This window comes from Pithys albifrons, chromosome 5, assembly GCF_047495875.1.
Source record: "Pithys albifrons albifrons isolate INPA30051 chromosome 5, PitAlb_v1, whole genome shotgun sequence".
In the NCBI taxonomy this organism is placed as follows: domain Eukaryota; kingdom Metazoa; phylum Chordata; class Aves; order Passeriformes; family Thamnophilidae; genus Pithys; species Pithys albifrons.
Genome location: NC_092462.1, coordinates 25969471 through 25988885, shown reverse-complemented (window position 1 = coordinate 25988885; position 19415 = coordinate 25969471). Strand labels below are relative to the sequence as shown.

The window sequence follows — 19415 nt, the reverse complement described above, 5'->3', positions numbered from 1 at the left end:
CCCTGGGCAGAGTTACAACCATATTGTTTGCATTCCCACACTGTCCTCTGGAGACTGGAGAGTCTACAAGGAAGTCTTCAGTGCTCAGACTATAAAGTCAGAGTGACAAGGAGACTGTTTGACAGTGATGAAGCAGATCTGGCCTGAAGCTAAGTGCTAGGAGTCAGAGACGATCACGTGATTAGAGCTGCGCATCATTAAGGCCAAGCCACAGTGCTTTCATAGCCCTCATCCTGATCAGTTATGACTCTCAGTTGCTTTTCCTCATATTCAGGTCTTTGAGTGACTGTCTTTTCCTTGCAGGTATTTGTATACCAGTAACTGAAAGCATCCTTACACCCCACATCCCTGCTCTAGAAGGGCCACGCAACAAGAAGAATGGTCATTATGCTAGCAAGGATTTAGGATGGCACAGCCTAGGGAGGCCACGCTCCAAGCTGTCACACATAAAAGGTGAGATCACATTTGGACTACACTGCTTTGTTCCTTCATGTCAAGAATCATGCTGTTGCTCTTAAGATACAGCAATGCAAACCAGAAATAGGCAAAGTAATGTCACAGGGACTGAATATCTGTTGTGAAAATTCAGAGCATGACTCAGAAAGTGATGTAATGTCAACCAACAGTTCCTGTGACTAAACAGCACCTGCTTTCTCCTCTGTATCAGATGTGGACTGACAATCTGTTTTATCAGTTGTGGAAGACATGCACATGTAACAGCCATGTAGTTGACCACTTGTAATTCTGCTTACAATTCTTTAGCTGCATTTCTCCTTACTGGATCTTACGATAGGTCTCATTAATTCCCCACTGTAACCTTCCTGATTCATATATCTTCTTTTGTGCTTACATCCTTCAAATAGCAATACATGGAAATATCCTTTTCCTGGGTTTTATTTGCATCAGTCCACACTCCATCTGTACTTTCCTGTTTTCCCATGAAATAGTAAAATAGTTTGGTTGCTCTTTTTAGGACACGAAGGCGATCCCTGCCTACGGTCATCAGACTGTATTGAGGGACACTGCTGTGCTCGCCATTTCTGGACCAAAATTTGCAAGCCTGTGCTGCATCAGGGGGAGGTGTGCACCAAACAGCGCAAGAAAGGGTCCCATGGACTGGAGATTTTCCAACGATGTGACTGTGCCAAGGGGCTGTCATGTAAAGTATGGAAAGATGCGACCTCCTCTTCTAAATCAAGACTTCATGTGTGCCAGAAAATCTGAATGAGGATTGGGAAGACAGTATTAACTGACTGTGGCTTTTTGTGTTTAATGCATTAGGGCATGGTGGAAAAAGAGGACTGCAAATGAAAGCAGAATGGCTAAGTAACAGTTAGAGTAGGAGTAGAAGTCACATGAAATGCATTTCTTTTTGAGCTGGTGGTAAACACAAGTGTAGCTGGAGTTCGCCTACTGCCCAGTTCTTCTGTAAATAACTTCTACAGTTTGTGGGAAATGCTAGTATGCAAACAAGTAGAGGGGAAATGAATGTCACTTACCTTGCTGTATTGCCCCGTGATGTTTCAGGGGTTCAGTGCTAGGGCTACATTGAGTTTCTGGTGTGGTAATGACTGCTAAATAAATTGTATACATTGTACTCCTATAGGAAGCAGTGCATGCCAGAATGACTCATCTATCAACACATGATTGGGCACATTGCACGTGTAAGAAATGGAAATAAAATTACTGTGAATGTCCACATGCCCTTGTCATTCAGGGCTGACACTTCAGCAGAGAAAGCACTTCTGCAGGACAAGAGTGCTATGTTTTGCAGGCCCTTATGAAGGAGGTAAAATCTTGCCATCTCAAAATTTCAAGAGAGAGCAGTTTCTCTAAGAGGAGGCATTTAAAACAGGGTTTTTTTCCAATACATGGGTAAATTGAAATGCTTTATGTAGTTCAATGTCATAGTATGGCACTTAAACACTTGCATTTGCCTTAGTTCACTGCTAATACACATTGGGTTAGCAGAAGAGGCAAATATGTGTGCATGCTGAATCCAGAACTATATACAGGCAGTTCCTCATTACTCCTAAATACACTTGCCTTACCTAAGCATTCCTGCTTTATAGACATTTCCATAGGAAATAGCAGAGTGTTGAAGTGCCTAACATGAAGAGCTAAGAAGTTGTTCCTCTGTTGCTGTTATAACAGATGATATCGACATTTGTTGCAGTGTTTGGAGCATACTGCTACAAACTCAAATTTTTACATTGTAACAACTGGCTACTGATGGCACTCTGCAGCAGTATAATGAATTTGAGCTTAGAGACAGCAAAGAAAAAGGAGCTGGGTCTTGTGAGCACCTCCTCTCCTGCAGAAAAGGATGTAAGAAGATGGTGTAATCACAAATGACTTGTTAAACATCATGTGATGTCACAGCATACTGGCCTCCAGCATGTATTCTGCCTGAACTTGGTGTGCTCTCATTCTGGAGTGTTCTGCCAGGAATGATCGAAGTACATAGACTGTAGAAACAGCTGTTGATCCTACATTGTTTGTGTACTGCTTAAGAAAGGACAGCCTCTGTCCTCTGACTTGTCTCCCAGGTCTTTTCAATGAGAACTTTTCAGTTTTACTTATTTGCAAGTGTTCCTTTGTATAGACTCTGGTAAAGAGACTAATATTACTTTAAAGAAGTCTGATTCTATAATTGACCTACTGCTAAGTTGTAATTACCCATTTATAATTACGCATTTTCATGTTCTGTGTAATAGAGTGGGACTTTTCTGTTTATTCTGTCTTGAATAACAGGGGTAGACCAGTATGCAGTTTAACTTTGAAGACCCTGTCACCATTAGCTGATGCCTTTTTCCACCAGTGGCATGCTTTAAAACCATAGCTTAGCTACACCACTTGACTCAGCCCTCATAACTGGAACATAGACCCCAACTACGTTCCCTTATCTTTCATAAGAGTCTGAAAAAGAAGAGTGTTGCACACACCTTTTTCCCTACTGGAGCTAGTTTTTATTGAGCTAAAGGGATGCTCAGAGACAGGGGCTTTTGTTTTTAATAGTCTCAGAATTTTATCGTGGAGTCCTATCATCACAACTTGGCGTATTTAGGAGTTTTTCCAGTGTAACTGGAACAGGAAAAAAGCTCAGAAATTTCAAGATACTAAAAAATTCCAGGAAGCAATTTTGCAAGTTCTATTTACACTGACACAGCACATGCTCAGCAGAGGAACTCTACTGCTCTCATTGTCACTATGTATAAAAGAAAATGAAACCCAGAATGAGCAAGAGGTTTGCAGAAATGGGGTCTCGGCAATTTTTATCTCTTCCTATCATTGGCCTACCCCCCATTTTCTTCTTGCAGAACATAGCTATTTGGGATAATTTATTTACAGGAAATGTTTAATGAGATGTATTTTCTTATAGAGATATTTCTTACACAAAGCTTTGTAGCAAAATATATTTGCAGCCTGTTGACTTTAATGTAGAAAAATGTATAATAAGATTAAATATATTAAATGTTCTTTCCCATTCCTCCCCAAATATTTCACCCGAGTTCTTTTCCTTACCTGCTGCTTAAAAAGAATAGTTCTTTCTGGAAAAAACATGCAAATCAGTTGAAGAAAAATCATATATTTTAGCTATGCAAGTATAAGCATCTGATTGTGTCTCCGAGCACTGTGTAGGCTGAGTTTTGGTAAAACACAGGAAGGATCTTAAAAATCCTCATGCATCATTTTTATAAAACTGGCTTAAGTGACAACTATCCACAGGTTTCTCTTGGGTTGGTTTACACCCAAACACTCAAGAATACATTTAGAAAATAATGCACCTGGTTGTGTAATGTAAAATCAACCAGGTTAAAAAGGAAAGGTGTCCAGACACATTTCCTGGATAGTAACACATATTAGAGGAACTCATGATGGATAAAGGTGATGTTCAAATTACACAGCATTTTGCTATAGGTTACAGCATGGAAATGTACTGCTGCAAAATCTATAACTACCAATTCTGAAATGCCAAATTACAGCATTCAACTCTAATAACATGAAACAACCCGTGTGACATGACTGAAAATACTGTTACTAAAACTATCCAAGTTTTGATCCCAGGAAAACTCCTGCAGAGCTCAATAAATATTGCAAAAGAATGTCTGTGGTTATTGTGCAATGGTCTTGATATCCTTGTGACTTCTTTCTGGTAACCCTTAACTCAAACAGATGTACATTTGGAGGATGGAATTGTCTCCAAATTGCACTAGTGTTTGTATGAAAAGAGAAGGTTTACCTACTGTTATTTACAATATTTGGTGGGTAGCCCTTTAAAAATTTTAACACTTTTAACATCAACAGTATAAAGTTGTGAGCATTTTCAAAGCCCAATGGCTTCAACAGAGATGGCCAAAGCCTTCAGAGATTTAATCTGGGAACAAAAACAATAGACACAGGCAGATCCTTGCAGACCACAAAGACCAAGCCACAGAGCTGCACTGTGTAGCATGCAAGCAGTTTCATAAGACTGAAGTTCAGTTGCTTAGAAGTTATTCAGTTAATGTTTTGTGCAAATATACATCAGTTTGAGAATAAAAGAGCAGCTAAACTTGGGGATAATTGCTCTCACTCACTGTGTCACTCATCACAGGAATTAAGAATGACTTTGGCTCAGTAACATTTCAGAAATCTGCTGCCATGACACAAGTACAGATGTTAATGCTGAACAATTCAAATACTTTTTCTATTAGCCTAGAATAGCCTCAGCAATGCAACTTTTCTTTGGAAATTCTTATTAGTTTTCCTAAAAATAACGGATTTCTACTCTATATTAGCATGTTCTGATTTACAGTATAAAGTGAGTGCATGTCTATTAATGTACTATTTGCTTTGTCTCATGGTGTTTGTGACATAGTATTTATGATTTTAAACATTTTTTAATGAAAACAATTAAAATGGATTTATCTTACTTCTATAACAACACTTTTAACACCTGACATCTAACATCTGACAGTATCTGACACCTAAACCATAATTCATGGAAATTGAAGTAATTTTCTGCATATTTTGATTTTCCTGCTTGCTGTCTCAACAATAGCAAAAAAAAAAATTTGTATTTTTTTATCCCTTCCATTTTTTTCCTTCTAGTAAAGCCATTTTAGAAAGATATCCTGAAGGTTAAAGCCAGCAGAAACTCATATAACACTATGATGCTAAGCTAAGACTTTTAGGAGTCTTAAGATTTATCCTCTAAATTTCAGAACCTTAATAGGTAAGTGAGTTATGTAATATTAAGACCACACTTACAAAAAACAAAGAAACCTAGTTCTTTGGATTTTCAATCATGTTCTGAAAATAACTGTCGACAATGGAGGAGAAAAAACAAATTCTTCCTCCTCCTGCAAGCAACTTGACCTGTGGTCCCTGGCAGTTGCTTTGGATTTTTTGCACTAGGCACAGTTTCATTGCACACAAAGGCGTCATCAATTTTGTTTTTAAATCACACAAGTAATAAAGTTATGGTTTCTTACCTACCTCACCAGTCTGAGGTATGGCATCTTTCTTTTGCTGCATTAGACAGGAGCAAAGGAACGGAGTTAGTCTCAGGGTCTGTTTAAATCCTATCGTTCCACTGAGATGAATGGAAGCTTTCAGCTCAAGTGCCTTATTAGCTAGTACAGTTTCTCACATGCTCACCACTACTAAAGAGTTCTTACAGTACAACACAGAGCCCATATCCATTCTTACCTTTTGTTTCTGCTTCGATTTCATGTGATTCCTCTCAGTCACTAAAATGCAGCAAATGTCTGCTGCAGCCCATTACTGCTCTGCCAGCTTTATACAGACCTGCTCAAGGCAGCAATGTCTCAGGTAAGGGGAAAGCACAGAAGAAGGGGGAGGTAGCAAGGGTGAGAGCGAGCCCAAAGCTTGAAATGATGGGTACAGTGGGAAAGCTACCTTAAAATGTAATTAGAATGCCATTGCAAAAGCAGTGGACTGTATGGTAACCCATCCAGTTATCAAGAGCAGAGGGAGGGCAAGTGTGTTCTGTTTGCTCCTGAGCCATGACCCCACAGTAATGACTCAAAGAGGGGAGGTCTATTTTCAGAGATTCTGGTTCCTCAAAAGCTGAAGTGTTGTGCCTAGGTCCCCTGGAAGCAGCATTCCTCTCACCTTGGTTCTCTGTGTATCTAAATCCCAGTAATTCCTGAAGCTTTACATTTGCCACCAAACCTCAGGCATATTGTTTAGACAACACTGCTACAGCTCAGAACCTGCCCATGCCTGGGGATCTCACTGGAAGACTGCAGAGTAGGAAGGAATAGGCAAAAGCAGAAGACAAATTCTGCCTTACAGAACTCCAGCTGGTCCCAAAGCTATTATTTTGGCCACCACTGAGGGGCCTGACCCTGATGGATATATAGCATTGGACAGAGCTCATTGCAAAGTTGTTTATTCTGGCAGCTCTGTGAGTTTTTTTGGAATTGCTTATTGTTATAGCATGAGTCAATTACTTATTTACAAATGTCTGGTCCCAATAAACTCTTCATTTCTTACAGTGTCGGCTTACAGTTTGATTTAGAAGTGGTTTGCTGCCTGCCAGCTACCTGAAACAGAGGAAATAATCTTTTAGAGGAAATCAAGATTTTGAGAAGCACAGGATTTTTTGTTAGGTTGGTTGATTGGTTTGTTTGTTTGTTTGTTTTGGTTTGTCTTCTTTGATTTGAAGAAAATATCATTAACACACAAAGATTTCTTGACACAAATTAAAGTCTTGGGATCCTTGGCAAAACTTCTACTGTAATTCTATGCTGCTGTTATCAAGGTTGGCCAAAAAGTAGACAACAAATGTGAAATGTAAATCAGTGTGTCTGCTATGGCATATATGTTCCCATTTCCTACTTCTCATGAGCTAATTATTTCTGAGAGTGTGTTATTCAACAATATTCATTCAAAATGCTTGCAAACATTTTTTAAAAAATCAAGTATTAATGAAACACTCAGTAATTTAGTATAATTTCTAAAGTGTAGGTCTCACAGATATTGTTTCTTTCCTTAATTACAGTATTTTTAATGGAAATATCAAGGTATATAGGTACATTAAATGTAATGCAGTTCTAGAGGAAGTTTGCCAGGAATTTTGGAATGTATCACATCAATGAATTCAATGAACACCCAAAGCATTAGAAAAATCCATCTAGAATTATTTGGGAAATGTCTTTGTCTATCTGAGCAGTCATGACTCTATTGTTTTGTTTTACTCATTCCCCCACCAGTCTGCACTTACCTCTCTGAAGTCTAAACCTCTGGTACTGGGACTGGCTTTTCCTATGTATTTTTACAGCACTTAGCACAAGTGCATCCTAATTCACAGCTAAAGGTCTATTATCTTTCCTATTTTTACTACCATATATAATTGGAAGCACAAATTTCAGATGGGATTATTCAATTAACAATTCCTAAGGGAAAATAAATTCACAGCATTGCCCTGCCTCACATTGCAACAGTTTTCAAACTGTGGCCCATGAAGCTCCCATGTTCAGAGACCTTAAACTAGGAAGCAAGATGGAAAAAAATTAGGAGTTTTCAAATAAAAAAGTCTAGAAAAGTATTGTAAAAAACAGACAAAAAAAGTGAAAACCTCATACTCTTCCTAAAGGTGACCCTGTTACAGGCTTTGGGAAGTTATTCCATTTTTCAGTGAGAATGTGAATCAAGCTGCATGTGTCTGGGAAGGCACGTTGCAAACACAGGCAAGCTGGTGGCAGTTCTTCAGCATCTTCTCCTAGGAAGGCAGAACTGCTGCTTCTGTGTTTGCACATCTCCATTTACAGCAAGATACTTTAAATTGTATCTTGCCATCACACTTCATATCATACTAACTAGAGGAACTCTTACTATCTGCTGTTCCCATCCCATGAGAAACACATGACTTCACTATACTGTGATTACAAACTACTCCTAAAGCAATGTGATAAATTAAGTTCCATTTCCCACATGGGCAAGGCAAACAAGCTGTAGATGGACCTTTCAGTTATTTTTTTTCTTTTTAATAATTGACGCATGATGGTCTCTAAACTCACTGGTCAATCTTAATTTTTTGTCTATTGCCTGGAAAATGCAGCATCTTAACCCTGGACTGATGGAAGGGATCCTTCAGGGTTGGGAATTAAAAACAGCTTCCTAGGAGAAGTGAGGATGGGTGCTGGCTTTGGCCAGCTAAAGAGGTGGAGGAGTTGATTGTGAGAAGGAAGGGTCTAGACAGAACCACTGATTAGGAAGATGACACAGAGCACTTTGTCAAGCCAGTTTCAAAACCCATGACCCTTGACCTGAAACACCCTGGTATGAGTCCAGCCATGACCAAGGGGGCTCTGCCTTGTCGTGATGATGTGGTGGCAAAGCCCTCTGCACACATGGTGATCAGTGGTCTTGGGTCTATTCCCAGAGAAGCAGAGTTCTCAACTTTGGTCCAACTGGCAATCTTAGTTTTGTTATAACATGACCCAAGGTGGAAATAGCTGGGGAGGTGCATTCTTTCTTTCCTCCGACAAGTGCCTCTTGAAGGAGCTGCTCACTCACTGGTGTGGCCATGTGAGTTGAGCCATCAGCTCAAGTCATACCATACTATGAAAGGGGACACAACCAAGACATACACAGCAGAAAAGGAGGGCTTTCCTCAGGGAAGAAAGGGGCCATGTGTACCTGTGGTTTCATAAGAAAGACTGACTAGAGCCCCCAGGAGCTCAATGTGTCCCACATGGAAAGGCAGAGTGGTTTTGTTCATAACTAATGCAAGGCAGCCCTTAAAGAGTGTGACAAATAAGCTGAATGGTGAAATCCACCACAGTGTTCACTTCTCCTGGGGTGGAAGAGCAGGTGCATGCTGCATGTGGAAGAGGTTATGGGCATGTGACTCTCTGCTCAGACAAAGAGACATGACTCTGACACTGGCAGAGCTATATGGGTGTGATTCTTCATGAGCCCATAGAGTTTGGGCACCTTGGGCCCTGCTGACCAATGCCATGACACTAGTTTGGTGCCCTGCATGTCAGGCTCATTCATGAGGTTATTAAAAGTCATTCATCTACAAAATCAGGAGAAGAAAGTAGGTTCAAAATAAGTTTTGTAATACAGAAACTCATTGCAATATACAAAACAGAAGGAAATCTAAAGGAAAACAATACTTGTCACACAGAAACAAAGTGAATGCTCTATAGTTTTTGACCATAAAATGCCAGGCTTCAAAAAGGCAAGTTGGACATAGAAATATCTTTTGTATACAACTATCATGCTTTTTTTACCTAAGTGGAAGAACTTGCCTCCTTCTTCCCTGTCTTCCGCTTAACACTATCAATCTTTCCTTTGCTAATCTATACCAAAACATTAAAACCAAAGTCTCACTGAACTACCACATCACTCCTTCTCCTGAAGGGGCAAGATTTCTGCTCAGGGTAAGTTTCACAGAATTTCATTTTCTGAAATTTCATTATTTTAACTTTTTGGATAGTTGCTTTACCTCAGGACAGTTTTTTTTCCTCTGCTGTTTGACTCATTTTACAGTGGAAAGGGAAAGGGTGTTTAGATACATGAACTGGGAAGGTTGATGTTGTGGTGGAAGGACGTCTCAGGTTTTTTTTCCAGGAAATCAGGCTGTATCTGCCCAGCACCTTTCATTTGCTAGTATTTAAGGTATCAGAAGAATACCAGGCCAATGACGCATAACAGAGTTTATCTGTAAGCATCCCTTACTCTTTGCAGCCAATCTGTATGTCTATTACCTTCCCTGTCTCCAAAACAATTCTAAAAGCACTCCAGGGACAAAATCTAGTTAATTGCAAATCCTGAGGTATTTCACCCAGTTTTTCAAGATAAAAATATCATGTGGAAATTAACTTTTGCTGTTTTTTAACCAGTTGTACTATTATATGTTTGTATTGCTCTCTCCGCTAAAAAAACCCCTAAAAAACTTTTTCCATTTTAATTGATTTTAAAAGTCCCATTTGCCTAAAACCCCCTCAAACAACAAAAACCCCCAACAAAACAAAACTTAAAAAAAAAAAGCTTTTAAGCTTAAAGCTTTAAAGGGCCATCTTTCTATATAATTTTTTAAAAAGTCAACTTTTTTTGAAAATGTTCTAACATTGACTTCATATTTCTAACAACAACAACAAAAATACTATAATTCTACTTGTATTAGTTTTGTCTGTCAGAGCCCTTTCCATTTGTTTTTCAAATGCATCTGAGCTAGGAAAATCGAGGAAAAAATTTAAAAAGCTGAATTAAGTGACACGAATTGCAAAACAATATTTTGGAATTGGTTTTGATTGATGAAGGGAAAAACATTCATTTTAACATAATATGTAAAAACGGGTTTGGAATTTACTAGACAATAAACAGGATGAAGAAAGATTTTTACACTACTTAGCTGTTCTAAACCAAGGCAAGTTCTTAGTCAGAATTTAAAAATACAGATCTAATAATCCAATATCTATATTTTGAGCTTAATAAAATAAAACTTGAACATTCAAATTAACATAACCTTATTTAACAAATGCCAAGGGCTAGATTTCTACTGTGTTTTTTTCCTGTATACACAATAAGTTGAACTAATCTTCTTGCCTTTGAATGTGACCACATTTAAAATGGTTATAATAATTTAATTGAATTTGCAATGCTAGGAAAAACACCAAACTTCCCAGTATTTGTTCCTACATGAAAAGTGCTTGCCAGAGACAAAATACCTCATTTAAGGAAGTGTGTTCAGAAGTTCTAAGCTGCCAGTCCTGAAATACAGGGAATTTTTGATGTCAGTTGTCTAAGATGTCTAATACGGTCAAATTAAGTGAGACTTTCAGGAACATTGACCTTTTAGTAATTTCCTGGCTTTTAAATTGAACTTTTCAACAATTTTCAATATTTTTTTCTTATGACTGCTGTAATTGTTACATTGTTGTTGCAACACTTGCACCTGTCATGTCATAGCAGACATCCCTTAAGAATTGCAATTTGAATTCAAATCCTACTGATAAACTTCTAATAACCTGGATATGAAAAGGGTCCATTTACTTTTGTAACACTTATAAATCCTGCATACCATGTCACACTTTTTACTCAAGTTCAAGATACACTCTACATGCTTAAAAGCCTTGGGCTTTCTCACTCAGACTGGGAAAACAGCTTTTCAAGGGCTCAGTCTGGAGGAAAGAGCAGGGTGGGAGTCCTGGCTGCCACAGCCTGTTCCCCCAGCCTGCAGCATGCCAGGGGCTTGAACACCCACTGGCAAAGGCAATGCATATTCCACTCGGGTGACCTCCTCTGACTCAAGCCACATGATTTCTGCAATAGAAACTACACAGAGCCAACAACCAGGCACTGCCACCAGTAGAACAGCTGTAGAAAAAGCTAAAGAAGGAACTGCTTGAACTGAAAAGACTTTTTGGATTCTGGCTGTAATTTAGCTATCCTTGGCAACTGATGTTTGCTTTAAGCTTGTTCCACTCCCATCTCAGTCCCTTCACCTCTGCAGTGCTACACAGCTGCCCTTCTTATCTTCTACTCTTCCCCTATTTCCTACTCATTTCCCCTTTTCCTTGTATTTCTAATCCCTGAGCAATAGTCTTCTGCCAAAAAGGGAGAATTAACATGTCATTTATCATCACAGTATTGGTAGCTATATAATACCCCTTCCCATTTTGTCTATTCATACACAGCTCTTCAAGGCAGGAAGATTGCCTCTTACCCTGCCATTTATATACTGCCCAGAAAACTGTTCCTGGCCTTGGTTGGTCCTGCACAAGTAACACAATCACTAAAACCTGTGCAAGAAGAAAAGCAAGGAAACTTCCTCACCAGCACTTTTGACAGTGATGAGATATTTTCTTAGACTGAACTCTGACAGAAAGTATCATGGTATCACCACGTAGAAAATTCATACCTGTAGTCATTTGACTGAAATGGGAGAGCTGTTTATACTCCCAGAACAGGCTATAATTCTTTGCTCATGGCCTAATAAAATGCTTCAATTTCTGATGCTTACTACCTTTTCTCTTCGAGTTCCTCTGCGCTACTCAGATAATACAGCTACAATACTTGGTTTCTTAGAAACCTAAAAATTAAAACACAATGCAGACTTCCATTTGTCCCAAATTCCTGCATGTTATTTTACTACAGTCTTTTAAAACTGCAGAATTACACCAAGATCGAGATAATCTTTGGAACACAATAAAAAATTACACAGTATGAGAAGAGCACAGCATTCTGGAAACCTGTGAAAATTCCTTTGATAAAGCTATAAAATAAATTCCCAGTCTTGTTTGCCAGGTTTTCTAATGTTCTTACCCAATAGCTTTCTCAACAGGCACTTGCAGCTTTTCAGAGCTTCTATTTTCACTGACCATCATTCTTCTGCATGGTCCTATGCAGCAATGACCAAGACACCTGTATTGGCATGTCTCAATGCAGATCCATCATTCAGTCATGGTGCTTTCCCTAAGCCATGACCAAAACGTACAGCAGACCATCTGATTCCTGTCTTCTGGTGTCTTGACTTGCCCTTCCCTGAACTGTCTCTTTTACCCTCCTATGGACACCGTCCCCTTGTTATTACCTGCAAGAAGCACAAGCCCTGTGGGTTTTATGTTCTTGGCCAGGCTTCGAGTTTCAGTGCTTTCCTTGCTTCTCGCCCTCCATGCACTAATCAGGGGTTCCCTAGTGGGGTCTGGGATGTAGATGCCTGTTTAACTTCTGTCCTCAGCATTTCAAAACCATTAGTCAGGGCCTGGATTGTGGCCATCTGAATGCAAGTATTGTAAGGTAAACAGAAACTCCTATATTTTCTTCACCCCCTGCATCTGGAAGACAAATAATGAGTCCCACAGTGTATTGTTTATTCTCATCCCATATTAATTTCAGTTAGAATGGTAAGCTAATAGCCATTTCCTGGCTATTAGGTGGAGCCCAATGAGGTACCATAAAGCATGGAGATGGGTACCCTTAGATGGGAGGATGGCCAACTTGTGTCTTCACACATTTCACCATATTCTGAACTTTATCTCAATAAGTAAACCTGGTCATTGTCACTCTAATGAGTTACCTGTGACAGTCTGTATTACCTGCAAACCAAATCCCAATCAACCTGAGGTCTGAACACTCTTTTGTGAGTTGAACTCCTGTAAGTCCCCAGGCGATCATGTCTCTAGCTGCATTGCTATAAATACACAGCTACGCTGTTAAGTAGCCTAACTGTTAAACTCATCTGCTAGCACTGTGCCTTCAGCTAATCACTGTTAATTCATTCAGGCTTCCTTCTTCTTCATTTTTGATAATGTCAGGTTTCTTCTCTCTTGGGTGAGATAATTCTGATTACTAATTCCCAGCTTGTAGGAAGGACAGAAGAAATCGGTAAGACAACGGTCAGAGAAAATGTTAAGCCCATCTGCAGCTCTTCTGTCAGTTTCAGGTTTGAAATAGTTGGGGTCTGTTGGTTTGCCTACATTTTCTTTTGACAACAGCTCTTTGCTACGTTGTCCTTCATATTCTCTCATCATTTATCACATCACTTCACTTTTACATGTGCAAGCTACAATGTTTTTCTTCATTTTAACTTGTGCCTTTGCATACCAGTATTAACTTGTATTGAAGATCTGCTTTTTACTCTGTATTGTGCTCACAGACTATACAAATCACATAAAATACAATATAGTTTAATAACCCATATTAAAATATAGTGTATTCAAACTACATAAATTTTAATAAATATCCAAACCAAATGTTTAGGATCTCTTGTACTCCTATCTGTTTACCTAGCAAACCCACACCCCCTTTTTATCATAATAACAAGACCTGGTCCTTAACTAATGCTAGTGAGACTTAAGTGCATGCAAATTGCTTGCTTTTCATCAATATAATACCTAATCAAGTTCTGGTACATATCAATGGTGGTCTTCATCAACAAAAAAAAAAAAAGGAAAAAGAAAAATTAATAAACATGAGAAAATGGAAACAGATGCTTTTCTAACAATCATATTAGAGAAGACAAATTTACGGAGTAGAAACAGCTATTTGCTTGGTCAACTGTAATGTAACAAATTATGTATCTTCTGCTATATGTTAAAAAAAAGTGCCTCCTTTTTTGCTTTATGATAAATGATAAGACTCTTACCCAAATGGGTTGGGGAAAGACAGGTAAAGGAGTTGTTCAGGATCATACTGTTTTCTTTCCAGTTTTATGCTTACATCCTTTTCCATATTACAATATTTGTCATTCATTGGCAAGCAAAAAAAAAACAAAAAAGAAAAATGTTATGTAGGATGAAATAGTATTTTTGACATCATCTACCACTATTACAAAGGTTACAAATCATAAAAGTCTTGGATCTTGATTTGTGCCCATACAGCATGCTAAAACTTGGCTTTGATTGTAATGGAAATCAATCCTTTCTTAGGATAATATTTCTATACAGGCTATGTATTCATTTTCATAATGATTCATTACTTGGAGTTTGTAAGGAGTTAGAGATCATAGTTGCCCATCACAAACAGTGTTTAGGCCACAGAAGGACTTTGCCACAAGATAAGGACAGAACGGAACATCTGGATGGTGCTAAATCCAGGTCTGGTAGAAGCAAGGTCTGGATAGCACATCCTGAGTAATGTATCCAGACAAAAATTCCCACTGTGGCAAACCGTGTAAAGAAGCAACTGCTTGTATGCCTATCACCAGTCAAACAAAGAGCACACCAAATTACAGGACAGATGGCATCTGTGACTACCAATGACCACTGAAGCCCTCCCCAAATACATCTCCATGGATACTTGAAGCTTAGACTGTAAATTAAACCACCACAGAGAGGACTTTAGATAAGATAACAGGCCTAGGGGAAGGTAGTCAAAGTTGGGGGAGAAGAATGTACCTCTGATAATGACAGAATTTATGGGCCACAAGGAAAGTCAACTCAGCAACTGTGCTGAAATCAGCTTGGGCCAGGGAAAAGGTAATTCTGGCCAGGGGAAATTGTGATGACCAACTCACAACCCACCAACTCAAAGAAACTCACTGCCTCTAAAGAAGAGAGAGACTGAGCATAGGACTAATGAGCATTAGAAGCAAGGGAATAATTTAACCAATAGAGTAAGAGAACCGTGTAGTCAATGAGCATTAAATCCTTTGTATGCAAAAATGTATAAATAATGAAAGTTTTGAATGATCTCAGGACCCGCATCACCTGAAAGCCCAGGGTGAAGAAGGACCAACTGGATCCATAAGTAGTGTCTTCTGCTTTATCTCTTTCTCTCTCTCTTTCTCTTTCTCTTTCCCATCACCACTCTTTCTTATTTCTTTCTATCTCTCTAGCTCAGATTCACAGTTAAATAAAATCTGTATTACTGAGTTTGGCATTTGGTCTCTTTTGGACTGTAATTCAGGCAGAGGCATCTCACAATAATCAGATCTTAATGGAGATATTGAATTTTTTATGGAAAATCAAAGAAACAAGAACTAAAAGAAGCAGAGAAATGTAACTAAATCTAATCTTTCAACAAGAGGCAAGATAAAGACTTATGACTCAAGACACTATGATCTGAATGACTGTCACATCTCACTCACTAGACAAAAAATGCAATCCCTCCCTGCCTCTTGAGAGGTAGAAAAATAAAACAGATGAAAACAGTTTTACTGGGAGTGTTTTGCACAGAAAAAAGTTGTTCCAAAAAGAGGCTTGAATGACACAAAGCGAATTCCTTGGTTGTTGACAAATTGAAAGTGGGACAACAGAGGAAAGAAGTTCATCTAGAAAGAAAGAAAATTAAAAAAATCAGAAAGAAGTTACTGGCAACCATCAGGAAAGAGCAAGTAAATGCTCTCTGAGGATGTCCACAGCAAGTCCCTTGAAGTTAACAGGAGATTAAATTCATCTTTGTGTAACTGCAGTATAGACTGAAGCCAAATAATTTTGCCCTTAGCTTCAGCGCTGTCAGGATTTCCACTTACTTCAATGTATCATAAGCCTAACAATAAATTTAGCCTTAGTGTTAAATGGCTCAGTCTGCAACAGGAGATGTCATCCAGAATCAGATCTTATACTGAGGTAAGCTGCTTTATAACATGTAGATCCACTAGTTTCAGAATCAAACATTCAGCTCAGAAACTGCAGAGGAATCCACGCTTCTTACAGATCATCTAAACTAAGCCCTTACACTAGGAAGCTGGGCTCCTGACAGCCCTGGGAGGAAGATAAGTCCTTAATTCAGGTGGTCTGAACAATCACCTGGCAGGTCCCCCCCAGTCTGTAGGAAGCATCGGCACTGAGGCTTGGCAGCTCCTTCTGCCATGTTCTTGGAAGGCCCTTTGCCCAGACACGGAGGTAGCAGAATGTTGCACAGATCCTCAGCTTTTACTTAATGCCTGTGCTTTTCCTCTGAAGATTACTTTCTCACTCTCACACCCTAAAATTAAAACATATTAATGAAGAAACCTACATAAATTACTAGGAATAGAACTGTGGTGAGCTCTCAATTATACAGCTGGAGTGTTACACAGCTTGTGCATTGAGCCCAGAACAGCTCTGGCACAAGCATTTCATTGGATTTCCTCCCCTAAGGAGCAGATTCACTGTCTCTCTCTCTTGCTCTCCCTAGTCCCTACAAACGGATGTAGGAATGAAATAAACTATCCTGGGCCAGAAAATGCAGATGTGCTGCTCTGCGTGCTATTGACACCCAACACTGTGTCCAGTGAGAATGAAGCCAGAAATGTCCACCACACCCAAGCCATCTCTGAAGAATCAGACAACTATGCCCTTCCTCCACTAAATAAAAAAAATTACGAATTACAGGTTTTATTATCTGCTTTCTCAGGTATTTTTTTTTCCTTTCTTCCCTGTCAGCCCATTTACCTGAATGAAGGCCCCACCAAGATTGCTTCTCATGAAAAATGTTTCTCCTCAGAGACATTTAACATTTTTTCCAAGAATCACACTTGGGCTACTGCGTGGTCCATCTTCTGGATTGCACACTGCTCATCGTAGAGTAAAAGAAGAAACAACAATGACTGTGGGGAAAAGAATGCTAGAACAATAAAAAGTGAAGAAGTGACTTCCAAAAAAAACCCAAACAATTTTTTGAAGTACAAATACACCTCCTCTTTGCTCCCTCTCCCTCCATACCTGCTTCTATCTCACGCACACAGAAACACTGTACTTTGGATAAATTACCAAGTTTTGCACAGAATAAAGAGCAGTTATTCTTACTGACAGTACTATATGGAGCCAGTAACTAGAAGTAACTGGGGTCAGGTCCTTTGGGGAAAAGGTCAGCAGAATTCCAGGGTATTTTTTCTGTCAGCACTAAGCAATCTACAGGGAGACAAAATTTATCATTATACTGGACTCATGCTTGAACTTATCAACTTTTTCTTCCAGGAACTTTGGTCCATATATAAATATAGACTAAATATATTCTTACATGCTGAAATGCTTGGCTTTTGGTTTTGCCACAGGCATTCAAATATAGTCATAAGAGAATGAACATGAGGAAGTATATATGGACATATGAGCAAGAGTGTAGAAAAGTATTTTTTTCCTAACCATATGTAACACTATGAATCTGATTTTACTGAGAAATTGCATTTACATGTTTGAAATTTGCATGCAGTATTTTAAAATTAATCTAAGTTTTCTTATAAAATAAATACAATTTTTCAACCATATGATTCGGTGATTTTAGTTACACAGGACAAAAAAATCAAAACTGTCTATAACTATGCATATGGTCAAAACTCCACAAATTACACACAGGGCTTCATTGAAAATAAAATAATGTAAAAATAATATCAGCCTGTGCTTCCCTTCCCACAGAAGAGCAGTAGAAGAGACAAAAGCTGAATTTTTTCCTGAAATACCTAGAGAAACACCACAATCACCCTGTGCTGGTTTTGGCTGGATTAGAGCTAATTTTCTTCATAATGTATGGAGCTATGTTTCAAATTTGTGCTGAACACAGGGTTGATAATACAGAGATGTTTTTGTTATTGCTGAGCAGGTCTTACACAGTGCCAAGATCTTTTCTGTTTTTAATACTGCCACGTTGGCAAGGAAGTTGGGGTTGCATGGGAGGCTGGGAGGAGACACAGCCATGACAGCTGACCCCAACTGACCAAAGGGATATTCCACCATAGTCAGTATAGAAAGTGGGAGGAAGAAGGAGGGGGGGACATTTGTAGTGATGGTGTTTCTATTTCCAAGTAACTGTCATGCCTGATGGGGCCACGTTCTCCTGGAGGTGGCTGCACACCTGCCTGCCCATGGGAAGCGGGGAATTCATTTCTTGCTTTGCTTTGGTTGTGTGTGCAGCTTCTGCTTTCCATATTAAACTGTCTTTATCTCAACTCACAAATTTTCAACCTTTTACCCTTACAATTCTCGTCCCAATCCTGCTGCTGGGGGCATGAGCAAGGGGCCATGTGATGTTTTGTTGCTGGTTAGGGTTAAACCATGACAAACGCGTACATTGCCATGGTACGAGGTAACTAGTTCTCTTGTGTACAACTGCCTCTCAAATTTACTTTCTAACTCTTTTCCCCCCAGAATTATAAAACCTTTAGTGTAGAAAAGAGGAGACTGAGGGGAGGCCTCACCAGAGTCTTCAACATCCTCACAAAGGGAAGCAGAAAGGCAGATACTGATCTCTTCACTCTTGTGACCAGTGACAGGACTCAAGAAAATGGCATGAAGCTGAGTTGGGGAAGGTTTATCAGGGTATCAAGAAAAAGTTTTTCACCCAAAGGGTGGTTGAGCACTGGAACAGGCTCCCCAGGGAAGCACCAAGCAGGTCACAGCATCAAGCCTGTCTTGAATTCAACAAGTGTTTGGACAATGCTCTCAAGCACATGGTGTGATTCTTGGGGTGTCCTGCACAGGGCCAAGAGTTTGATCCTTATGGGTCCCTTCCAATTCAGTATATTCTGTGCTTCTATGACCGAGTTGTTGAAAACACTGAAACTCACAGATAGCTAACACATTCTCTTCCATTTTAAACCCCAATAAATAGCCACAGATTTTCTCAGGTTCTCAAACACTCATTCCAAACCATGAGCTGGTCATGTACTTTTAGTTTGGCATCAGTCCAGCAAAGCACTTACACATGTACTTAACTTTTAAGGATATGAGCAATCCCATTGATTTCAGTGGGAATTCTCACAGGTTTGATGTCAAGCAAGGGCAAAAGTGACTTGCCTGGACCAGCGCCATAGACTGAAAAGCCCATACCACAGAGACTAGACATGAAGTGCCTGTCCCATTTTGTGTGAATGGATACTTAAAGATAATGACAATAATCACAAGAACTTCTGCTATTTCAGGTACAGTAGGGAATGGAAGATTTTGTTGGACAGAAGAGAAAACAACCCCCCATCCAAACTGGTACAACAACCACTATCAGGTGTTTTGTCTGTGTTTCCTAGGACAACGAAA

General features: G+C 39.3%; 1 protein-coding gene across 1 annotated transcript in view; it reads left to right on the top strand.

Moving 5' to 3' along the window:
* The window catches only part of DKK2 (dickkopf WNT signaling pathway inhibitor 2), a 44302-nt gene extending 39486 nt beyond the window's left edge, over positions 1–4816 (top strand). Inside the window, exons 3-4 of the mRNA XM_071555116.1 lie at positions 304–453; positions 974–4816. Coding sequence (XP_071411217.1) covers positions 304–453; positions 974–1224 — 401 coding nt within the window. The 3' untranslated portion in view covers positions 1225–4816. The remainder of the gene's footprint in view (positions 1–303; positions 454–973) is intronic.
* The last annotated feature ends 14599 nt before the right edge of the window (positions 4817–19415 follow it).